Here is a 12,154-nt window from a genome sequence, read left to right as displayed (position 1 = left end):
GCATAAAAGAACAGCACCATTCCTCAGGTTTGTCCCACAAATCATTCCAAACACAGGTCACCCTGGGCAGCACTAGACCCAAAGAATTTATATCTTAATTTATATACCGCCCTTCTTGAGCCAGTCATCTTGTGGCTGTATACAGCCTTAAAATAGACATAGACAAAGTTCTGTGACAAAACAAATTATTCAATAAATAAGTTTCTTCCAAAGCCCTCCCCCCCCCCCATTTCATCATCCCAGGGACTTGGCAGACTGGAGAGGGGGGATGCTGAGGTAGGGGGGAGTGGGTTGGAAGGTCTGTTTTTACTGTGTGTTTTATTGATGTTAGGCACCTGGGCCTGGGGAATACAGTATATAGAGCTACCCTCCCAATGGATGTAATCATTCATATACATTTTTTTTCTCCAAGCCTGACTCAGTTCTGTTAATATAATTGAGACACCAAGGACCAATGTGGGGGATGGGGTAAGGAGTGTGAGGGGCGCAGCTTCTCTAACTCCCACACGTGCAGCAAGCTGGGGGATCTTGGGCTTGCCACAGCACTGATAAAGCAGTGATGTCAAGGCTCTCAGCCTCACCTACCTCACAGGGCATCTATTGTGGGCAGAGGAAAGGGAAGGCAAAAAGCAGCATATAAAAACTAAATCATCATCTTCTAAACCACAGTGTTCTTTTAAAATATTTAATTTTCACAGGGCGCCACTCAGTCTCTAGTGGAGATACCAAGATTTGCTCAATCTGGGTTCAGAGTGAAGCCCTGTATCTTCCAGCCAACTGTCCATGTATTAAAACATTTAAATTAATCTGAGCATTCTAGGTCTGATTAAACAAAACGGTATTGTGCAGATAACATTGAACACTGGCATACTTTATACAGAAATCAGACCTATAGAAACATGGGTCATCACTATTCTACCTAAATTGACTTTTGGGGGGGGGTTATCCCCCCACACCAAAGGGGACACTGCTTTCACAGGATTCAAATACGAGAGGGAAGTTATAGGTTGTGGCAAGTCAGGAACTTACATCGGCCAACATGACTTAAATTCTGATTCTTGCTCTCCAAAAACATGGCGGGAAATATTTCTGAGCATCCCAAAGACAGCATTGCAAATGCTGTTCTGCTTGTTTCTGGGATTTATTCTGGGCATAAAAGCCATTTATTCCCAAATTATCTTTCAAGGCTGAAAACTCTTAAATCAGATGGAACACTGAAAAATTCGTTTCCAGATTTATACAAGAACCAAAGTGTAAACTTCATCTTCTACTGCAAACCAGCATAGCTACCCTCTGAAACCATCTCAGGGCCATTGTGTCAAGACACCCTTAATGATTGAAAATTGAAATCTTCACCACTTTGTCTGACCTGCATGGATTCTGACAGGGCAATTGCCTTGGGTGGATGACTCCCTAGCAATTTCATCTTCGAGTGGGAAACAAATATTCTAGTAGGAAGCATATTCCCCACTGGAACTGAGCAAAATGAAGAAATCCTGTCCCTAGTCTTCAAAATTTAAAAAATTAAAATGCACAGAAAACGAACAATTACATATCCTGCTTTTAAAGCTAAGTGGCCAACATTCCCTTTGCTGATCTTTGCTTCTTTCCTAGCTTTAGCAGAAATGAGATGAAATGATTTTTCATTCAGTAAGATGTCACAGCCGGTATGTGGAGTGGCAAGACAAGGTATTGGCGGGGGGAGAGAAATTAACAGTGCAGTAGCTCCCACACGAGGCCTTTTGCCAAACTGAAGCCTAAACAAGTCTGCACAGTGACTGATACATTTGTATTTCCCTCAAGTGCATCCCATGCAAAGACACTATCAGTGACGCATTACAAAACTGTTAATGGAATAGATTCAAGTGGGTAGCCGTGTTGGTCTGAAGTAACACAACAAAATCAGAGTCCAGTAGCACTGTTAAGACCAACAAAGATTTATTCAAGGGGTGAGCGCTCGAAAGCTCATGCCTTGAATAAATATTTCTTGGTCTTAAAGATGCTACTGGACTCTGATTTTGTTGTTAATGGAACACTTAACAATATGCCCTGAGGAAGTAAACACGTAAGTGAAAGATGGGCAAGGCTGTGCCCAAGCTGCCAACATATGCATTGGCATGGAGGCAGATGGCAGACTATAGGTCCATGGAAAACGAAGTGGGAGGAGGAATACATTTGTTGTTTTCCAAAATCTCTCACTGGGCAGCCATCAAAATAGTTATTGCGGGCCCAGAATCTCAATTGGTCCTGGATCTAACACCCTTTGCTTTGGAACCTTTTAGCTGAGGGTATGCCCTGACCATCCAACTTTGGTCCACACATAGCTTTGATCAACTGCAGGTATGGTGCTCAGAGTTCTTCTTTGACATTTTATCTTTTTCCCCAATAGTCCAAGCACTCCCTCACAACATTTAAAAACATGAAGCATCAACAAGTCAGCTTTAAATCTACTAAAACTGGTTCCAAACAGCCTTGTAGCATACCTTACAAGCCCAAGAGATTCTACAATTTAAGGGTGATTACTGTAAAAGCTACAATATTGGAGACTGTGGGAAATTACCAGCACTATAGCGGGGGAGAAGCCCATTCCCTGGGGTCTCCAATTAAGGATCAAGTAGTAAGTGATGTGAAAGACCTCCAGTCAGCTTAGACAATACTGACCTTAATGGACCACCAATGATCCAATTCAGTATGAGGCAGATTTATGTACCCATGCGTTCAAGGTTATATTGTAGAGCTATCACATTTTCTGAGCACTCAGGTGTTGCGTGCTGTGCCTCAGCAGTCATATTTTTCACAACAGAACAAATGCTACCAAAATCACAGCCTGGAACAATGCTGGAGGCATTTACAGAGGCCTCTTTTCAATATTCTCTGTAAGTTAATTTGTACCAAGCAACGGTGGGGGAAAAGAGCAAAGCCAATTTTTAAAGTATCATTTATCATCTTTCTAAATTTCATACCAGAAATAGCCTCTGAAAATCTGATGGAGGTGAGGGGTAGACTGGAATATATGAAATAAGTTGAAGGTTCCTGGTTGTATAAGCATTTGATTTTTAAAAAGTTGTGGTGGCCAAGCAATCATGTCCCCAAGCAAACAAGTTTTCTGTAAACTGGCATCAGCCATGGGTAGAACCTGCAGCTACCATAACACATGGCTGACTGTGGCTAATAAACTATCTTCAGACCATGGTTTCAGATTCCTGTTCGATGTCCCGCAAAATAACCAGTTAGTGGAAGGCTATGCTTTCCACTGTTCCAGGTAACTTTTGAATTAAGCCACTGGTAACAGTTGAAATACTTCCCTTTTTACATTCAGACTTTTATTGGGATTTTTATTACTGCATTTTGCTATTTAGTACAGCTTTCAAAAAGACCTATGACTGACGTCTGCATGTTCTCCACATGGCCTTTCAGCAGATGCATTTAGGGAATTATCTCTGGGAATTTATTTCTCAGGTATGAGAAAGGGGGCTTAAAGGACGTTCACTACCTGAAACAAACTCGAGAAGCTACTCCACGGAGGAAACTCACATGTGCTGATATTTCTCTAATGGGGACAGGTAGCAGCCTTGTAGGGCAATTTCAGGTCAAGAAAAGAATGGGGGGGGGGCAGCTTAACTTTTCTCCACCCCTTTTCCTATCTGAATCAGCCTCATGCATGCCTGGAAATTACGATCCCAATGGAATACTCCCTGATCCAATGCTCATGGCAGCCCCATATCCACCACATTGGTTACATACTGCATATATTTTATACACATATTGTCATGCTTGGGGTGCAGACATCTAAATACCAGTCCATACTGACAGAAAACTGACAGTTCTGCAAAATCAGCCCCCCCCCCAAGTTTGCAGAAAAAGATGAAAACTTCAAAACAAAAATGTTGCCTGAGTGTACATAGATTACATATTGGATTGGATAATGCCAGCCTATACGGAGCCTCTACCTTGGTGGGGAGAGAAAGGGAAGGGAATATTGCCTGAGAAAAGGTGGGAGAGGAGAAAGGAGAGAGAGACTGAAAAAGGATGGGGGCAGAAAGAGGGGGGGGGACACTGATACTGAAGGGGATGAAGAAGGAAGCCAACACACACACACACACACACACACACACACAAACACACACAGCCTTGCTGGGATGTCCCATTCCCCATGAGCTTCTTGAGGGCCTCAGCTTGTTGGTTATGATATGAAATGATGCATATACACGTACAATCTCCTAACTGCAATTTGCCTATGTAGAAGAAATTCTCTAAATGATGAAAGACTGCTGGAAATTGCTATATTCTACCACAAAACCCAATGAGCCTCTTGTGGCGCAGAGTGGTAAGGCAGCCGTCTGAAAGCTTTGCCCATTGAGGCTGGGAGTTCGATCCCAGCAGCCGGCTCAAGGTTGACTCAGCCTTCCATCCTTCCGAGGTCGGTAAAATGAGTACCCAGCTTGCTGGGGGGTAAACGGTAATGACTGGGGAAGGCACTGGCAAACCACCCCGTATTGAGTCTGCCATGAAAACGCTGGAGGGCGTCACCCCAAGGGTCAGACATGACTCGGTGCTTGCACAGGGGATACCTTTACCTTTACCTTTACCACAAAACCCATCCCAGATCCTGCTTTGGAACCTTTTGGCAACTAATGCAAAAATCAAACATTAAACACTTGCACATAAAACGGAAACAGAATCCAGATTGACAACCATTTTTAATTGACCAAAAGACATAATGGATTGAGAAACTGGAAGAGGAACATGAGACAACATTAGGAGAAAAAGAGGTTTCTACTGGTCTTTCAACTCCTTCAGTCTTCGGATGGCAGATTTCACTGTCACTGCTGATGTGGTGCTGGAGGAAAGGGAAATATTGTTAAACTAAGAGATGTCCTTCATAATCTGTGCATACTTGAAGTAATTTTTGAATGAATTAGTCAAGATTTTTATTAAAGATCTATCCAGCATACACGTTTTTACCTGAAAAGTTGACAGAATTGCACAAAGTGTGCATAGATTTACTTAATCTGCATACAAGATGGGTTTCATTTCTCTCCTGCCTTCTGCCAAAACCAGGGAGTTTACACAAATTACATACTGCTCTCTGACATTGCAGTTAGCAGTAGGGGTGGGATTCAGCTGGAAAACTGGGCAGTACTTGACAGTCCCCTTATCTTACTCCCAGGCATCCCTGGAGTTGCAATGAGTAAGATACTCAACTAGAAGTAATTCCAGGAAAAGGGAAGAAGTGCCTAGCATTAGCCTCCCCTGCCTCTGACATCCTTCAGTGTCCTTTGACAGTATTTATTTATTCAATTTCTATACTGTCCCTCCCCCCAAGTGGGCTCGGGCCAGTTTACAATAGTAAAACAGTTAAAACCAGCAAACTCCCCCCCCCCCATATCTTTTGCCAGCTAATCAGATTGGGGATGGTCTAAAAAGGGGAGGGAGGGAGAACCAAGGGGAAGGAGGGAGGTCTGTATACTTTCCAGACAGCAATGCCCTCAACTGCACGCCAGGTGGGAAAGTGTTATTTTAGAGGCCCTGTGGAACTTTGACAGCTCCATCAGGGCTCTGATTTCAACTGGCAATTCGTTCCACCAGGTCAGAGCCAGGGCATTCTTTGTACAGTCAAGGCCAGGCAAATGTTAGGGCCAAGGATTACCAACAAATTAGTGTTAGCAGGGCACAATGCTCTCCAGGGCAATATTGGGAGGGGCAATCCCTCAGGTGCACAGGGCCCAGTCCACATAGGGTCTTAAAGGTCAGCACCACAACCTTGAACCTGATCTGGAACTCCACTGGTAGCCAATGCTCCTGCTGGAGAACCTAGCTACTAGCACCCTATCTGGCCCTGGAAGACCTAGCCACGGTGATCCATGCAAAGGGTCATCTCCAAGTTGGATTACTGTAATTTGATTTATCTGGGGCTACCTGGAGATTACAGCAACTCCAGAATGCAGTAGAATAACTCCTTATGGAGACCTGTGGAGGGCCCATCTTTGACCTGTTTTATATTACTTGGTCTCAAGTATTGTAATAATAAACTTTGGCCAAAGTATAACCAAACCTTTATTTTGACAAAGATGGAAACAGAAAAGGAGCAGAAGCAGTCAGGAGTCTATGGAGAAGATGTGGATGCACTGTTTCTTCCGTCTCTCCTTTCCAGCCCACTCGCCTTACGACAATAAAGCATCCCCACCCCATCACAATGCTGTACTCCTTACTTGTATGTCCAAGCACCACCAGCCACTGTTTTCATACAGGAGCCACAATGCCAGATCCCCACGGCTTTCCTCTTCATTTTGGTCTATAAGAAAGATATCTTACTTATTCACCTGACGACATCAACTACTTCACCTATTCAGCATTTTATATGTAACCCAGAATCATCAAAAATAAAAATTACATAACCCACACTCACAACTTTTGTTTTAAACACTTATTAGCTGCCTCCTTCCCTTGTGGTACACAAGGTGACATACAATGAAAATAAAACAAGTTTTTTTAAAAAATTTAAATGACAGTTTTAAAATCTCAATTTGAACTGCCCAATAAACAGAAGCAAAATTAGTCAAATGCAGTCCTAAATAAAACTGTCTTCAGCTGCCTATTGAAGATCAGAGATGAGGTAGCTAGGTGTATTTCCTAGGGAGGTTATTTCACAACCATGAACAGCCATGAAGAAATGTCCTCTCTTGTGTGCCCCTCAAACAAACTTCTCTGATTGGTGGGACAGCCAGGAGGGCCTTTCTCCATGGTCTCAATTCCTGGGTAGGAACATATGGAATAAGACAGATAGCTCAATCCTTACACATCTATGTATCATATGGCATGTGGAGTATAGCCAGCAAATCCTAGGATTGTCTGGCTGCCAGGTAAGAGAAGTTTGAAGGTGGATTGCCATTGCTTGCCTCTATGACCCCCCCCCCCCCTTGGTGTTCTGTAGTGGTATCCCATCCGCACACTAGACAGGTTCAACCCTGTTCAGTTTCTGAGATTGAGCTCGCCTGGGTTATCCAAGTCAGGGCTCCACATATATAACTTTATATACAAACCAGCATGAAGGGTCAAATAACATATGACAAGGACCACACATACAAAGCACTTTTTGGTACAGTAAACACAAGCCCAAACAGCTCTCTACCCAGCTTAGTAAGCTATACAAGACAAAGGAGGGAAGCAACCACAGTAGCAATGGCTAACCAGGTTGCATGCCCATTTTCCACAGTAATAGCTTATGAGGCTGAGATCTACAAGAAGGTGACACAGTAATAAATTACAACTTTCAGATTAGCAAAGGCAGCCTTCCTCAACCTTTTTACTGTTGAGAAATCCCTGAGGTGTTCTTCAGGCTTTGAGAAACCCCAGAAGTGGTGTGATCATGCAGAGCATGGTTGGGAAGCTTAGCTGTGCACACACCCACCCAGGGCCCCTCCCCTTCCCACCCCATCCAGGACTATCACAGACAATTTGAAGGGGGAAGGCAGGTCAACATGACCATATATGGTCATATCACCAGATAAATGCTTAACAAATTTAATTCCCACCCATTCTAGAAATCTCTTCAGGGCCATCAAGAAACCCCAGGGTTTGATGAAACCCTGGTTGAGAAAGCCTGCTCCAAGAAAAAATGGTCACAGTCTTCCAGAATATTTACTATATTTACTGTATTAAAACTCTACCTTCCTCACGTAGACTCAAAATGGACTGCATAATATAAGCCAATAACAGGGATAATGCTTTCCTTTATAGCGTATATTAGACATCTCTTTGTATGGACTCTTTATATTTACTGCACATTTCCATACACTTATTCTGCCAACTAAAAAAATAGTAGGATGAGAAGTATCCAAGTAAATCATCAATAAAATGCTATTGGACTGCAAGGCGAACAAACCGGTCAGTCCTAGAGGAGATCAGCCCTGCCTGCTCCTTAGAAGGCCAGATCCTGAAGATGAAACTCAAATACTTTGGCCACCTCATGAGAAGGAAGGACTCCCTGGAGAAGAGCCTAATGATGGGAGTGATCGAGGGCAAAAGAAGAAGGGGACGACAAAGAATGAGGCGGCTGGATGGAATCAGTGAAGCAGTAGGTGCAAACTTAAATGGACTTTGAGGAATGGCAGAGGACAGGAAGCCCTGGAGGATCATTGTCCATGGGGTTGCGATGGGTCGGACAAGACTTCACACCTAACAACAAAATGCTGTTAAGCTAACTTTTAAGAAAAACAGATATGCTGAAATAGTTACTACTCGCTTGAGCAGATAAAGCAACAACAAAAGTAAAATGGTGAAAATTAATTGAAATTCTGATAGTAAACAAAAATGGTTGTGTGTCATCCATGCTTACCATTTCTCTGCATATTACAGGTAATCCAATCACACCTGCTACTCTTACTCACTTGCTAATGTCATTCAGCATCTGAAATGTCCTCCACCCCATATATGACAGAGTTGTGGTTTAGTGTGCTTCTTGCTTGGCCTCAACCATAAGCCTGGTGGAAGAGCTCCACTTTGTAGGCCCTGTAGAACCATGGATGGGCCTGCAAATAGCAGACTCTACCTTTGCACCATGTAACCACCAGTTTCGCGGAGTTCCACCCTCCTTGGGGGCAGAGCCAGAAGTGTTGGTGCACTTTTGGGAACTCCATGGCGCTCTCTTCCCAACAAAATGTTGGGAAATGGGTCATAAACCAATCCATGCCCAGGAGAATGGCATAGCCAGACACTGGGGTGATGGTCATAGAAATCAGTTTTCCATCCTGTGCTAATCCAGTGAGGGCAGATTTGTAGCCATCCAAAGGGAATATTAAAACACAGAGAATTAACACAGTCATCCTGATCCCCACTGCATCAAAATGCACAGCAGAGCCATTGATAACTACAGGAGATCTGTGTGCAAAGAAATTCAGAACAGAAAAGAACAATTCCTGAATAAGTGGAACACTTCTAGAAGCGGAACAGGTTCTTACCTTGCCACAGAAGGAGCAGGTATACTTGGCATGTTGGCTAATTTCAATCTTCTTTACCATCTTTCTCAGGGAAGCTCCATATCGGGTGCCATATTTACCTACAATGCCAACTTTCTTGGTGCGCTTGGCCTATTACATTAAGAGAACAAAGAACTTTTAATTTTAACATTTAGGAAGACATTAGCATCTACCCACACCACATACTTAAGCCATTAAGCCACTTAACACATCTCTGGATCTTGTGAAGGCAAGACTTGAAAACAGCTTGGACATATGCCGCTGAGGTCAATGGGACTTGTGCTCAAGATCATATATAACCCAATGCCAGGCTAAAGAGAGTAACTCCCACCCCAATGAAAGCACTTTAAAGCCAACATTTTTAAAGGAGATGAATGCAAGACGGGTACTGCTACGACCTATTTGGAGAAGCTAATTTTTATCCATCGTACCCAAAGAATGGGATTCACATGAGCCTCTGACAAAGTTCTGCCATATTTTCTCCATTTGGTGAATGAAAAGATTTTTTTCACAAATACTGGAGAAAACTATTCTAAAAATCAATGCTTATACTTTTATCACCTTTTTTATTTCAGGGCATTTCATTCTATATATAACTGTGAGGACCCAAGTCACTCACAATTTCACAGCTTCAGATCTATCTAGCTTGAGCACGGAAGGCTACCCACTACACCCACTGGTGGTCTCACGGAATCCCTCATAGCCCCAGATGATACTCTCAACATCAATAGTTTAATAGTTTTAACTGTTATAGTGATTTTAACAGTTCTTGTATTTATCAATGTTGGAAACTCCCCCGAGGGACAGTCTAGAACTTGAATAATAATAAAATTATCCACTATTCCAGCCCCCCACAGAGAGGTATCACTGAGCAACCTCCCTAGCAGCAAAGTGAAGGATCCCCAGAATGTGTAGTCAACCTCCAGGTGAGGCCTGGAGATCTCCAAGAATTACAGCTTATCTCCAGACTACAGAGATCAGTTCTCCTGGAGAGAGAAAAAGAAGAGCTGATCTGGAGGGTGGACTATGGCGTTAGACCCCACTGGGGGCCTTCCCTTCTCTAGGATTCACTCCTGAATGTCAGGAATCTCCCAATGGCAGTTGGGTCTCCCCACATGATGTAGACCCAAGACCTTCCCCCTGCCCAATAAAAACTGAAGTGCTACTATCAGAGAAACGCACAAGAGGGCAAAGTTGGGGATGGTGAGGTGGCACTAAAATAGAACTCTTCAGCTATTATTAAGCTGTGTCGATAACACAAGTCAACACCTATTTTATCCTAAATAATCTTGGTAGATGGCTAGCTAGAAAAACCCACAAACTCTCAGCAAAATGCTGACAATTCTGCCAAGACATACTCGGAGAAATTTCTACATTGGCGAGAGGCACTCAAAATAACTACACAATTTCCCTCATTCCAAGAGTTATGATTAAATACACTTAACCATAGAATAAGAATCTGGGAAGGGGGAGGGAAGAGGTAAAAAATGAGGCTACCAAGGCCAGCTACAAAGTCTTTACCTATTTAAAGACAACAGAAGTGACATTTACCGATAAAAGATTTTACCAGCTTTTCAAATGTCCCTCAGTCCTGCCCCTTTTACTACAATGTCTGAAATACAGACAATATCCAACCCTTAAGTACACACTGCCACAATATGCATTCAGAATGGAGACTGCTTCATCACTCAAGTTATTAATAATAAATATTTTAATTGTAGCCTGCCCTTCCAAATGTAACATCAATAAAACCAACATACAATTTAAAACAATCAACAGACAGCTAAGGGTGAAAGCCATTTTCAATTTTTTAGTGCTAATATTTTAAAATCTGGTTATGACCTAACATTTTAACAGGACTTCCGGTGTTCAAAACACTCCATGCATTACTTTATAACGTTTACAACAACCTTGCAAGGTAGGACAATACTGCTGTTCTCATATTGCAGGTATTTATTCAATTCTATGGGGCTTTCTATACAAAAAGTAAGCAGGAGACCTTTAAACCAGCTAGCTATACTTCTCTGCCCCCGCTTTTGTTTTGTTGGGATTTGGGGGAAGGGTATCTTTTAACATCCAGCCGGATAAAGAGTTCTGGCAAATCCAAACAGCCCCGGTTGCGTCCCTCTGGGGATCCTCATAAAAAGATGCCGAGGCTCGGGCCAGGGCCCGGCTTCGAGCATCGCGACTGCCCGGCCCAGCCCATCCAATGCCCCCGCGGCAGGAGCAAGACCTGAGCCTCCAAGGCCGCCAACTGGGCGAGGAAGAAGACCCAGCATCCCGCTCCTCGCAGAAGCGCCTCTCGCGCCCGCAGGCCGCAGAGCCCCCGCGCAAGGCTGCCTCCGTGCGATGCTCCCCATAGCAACTGCCCAGAGAGCGCGGGCCTCCCTGCTTCGGCCTCGAACTACGTCGGTGCCGGCGAAACAAACCCCGCGGAGGATGATGGCGGATTAGGAAAGGAGCCGCACTCACCATCTTGCTACTGCTGCAGGCCGCAGAAAAAGAAGGAAGGGCTCACTGCGCACGCGCACTAGCTACCCGCTTCCGCCTTCCCGGCGACGGAAGGGAAAAGGCACGTGATAGAACCACAGAGGAAGTAATGGCAGGACCGTCGGTAGGTCTAGAGTAGCTCTGGCTCTATGGTTGAGGCTTGGCTCTTTTTGCTGCGGCGGCTTCGCTCTCCTTAGGGGGTCGCCGCGGAAGCCCTGGAGGCCAAAACTGCATCGCATCCACACAGCCTTTTCCGCCGCGGATATATGGCTGGGGGGAGAAGCTGCATTTCAGCCAACGCTCACTTGTTTTTGAGACATCCGGAGCCAAGTGGGCAATGTTGGGACACCCCGCGGCTCTCCTACAGGTGGAAGAGGTAGCTCGGGCCGATACAAAGTCATCAGCTTTGTTGGAAGGAGTTCCGGTGTTCCAGTGCTGCATGCTTGGGAAGACCCAGGTGAACTCTGTAGAAGAACCTGCTGAGCCAGTATGGGCCCCGCCAGTGGCTGCCTGTGTGGATTGAGCCAGCCCTTCAGATGCCTGGCCAAGCCTAGATTAAGGCCAGAATTTGTCTTGGTCACTTGTCTTGACAATGGGGAATGTCTAGCCCAGAGTGGCCAAGCCGTGGCTCTCCAGATGTCCATGGGCTACAATTCCCGTGAATCTCTGCCTAATTCCAAGTGTGT

General features: G+C 44.3%; 1 protein-coding gene across 1 annotated transcript; it reads right to left on the bottom strand.

The window, feature by feature from the left end:
• Positions 1 to 4,681: 4,681 nt before the first annotated feature.
• RPL37A (ribosomal protein L37a) lies at positions 4,682 to 11,685 on the bottom strand. The gene is made up of 4 exons (XM_077320616.1): positions 11,451 to 11,685; positions 8,961 to 9,089; positions 6,213 to 6,295; positions 4,682 to 4,840 (listed from the first exon to the last, which is right to left on the bottom strand). Exons 1-4 carry the CDS (start codon positions 11,451 to 11,453, stop codon positions 4,777 to 4,779), a joined length of 279 nt encoding a protein of 92 aa, XP_077176731.1. The 5' UTR covers positions 11,454 to 11,685; the 3' UTR covers positions 4,682 to 4,776.
• Positions 11,686 to 12,154: the final 469 nt, after the last annotated feature.

The sequence above is a fragment of the Paroedura picta genome, chromosome 2 (assembly GCF_049243985.1).
Source record: "Paroedura picta isolate Pp20150507F chromosome 2, Ppicta_v3.0, whole genome shotgun sequence".
In the NCBI taxonomy this organism is placed as follows: domain Eukaryota; kingdom Metazoa; phylum Chordata; class Lepidosauria; order Squamata; family Gekkonidae; genus Paroedura; species Paroedura picta.
This window is presented reverse-complemented; position numbering and strand designations above follow the sequence as displayed.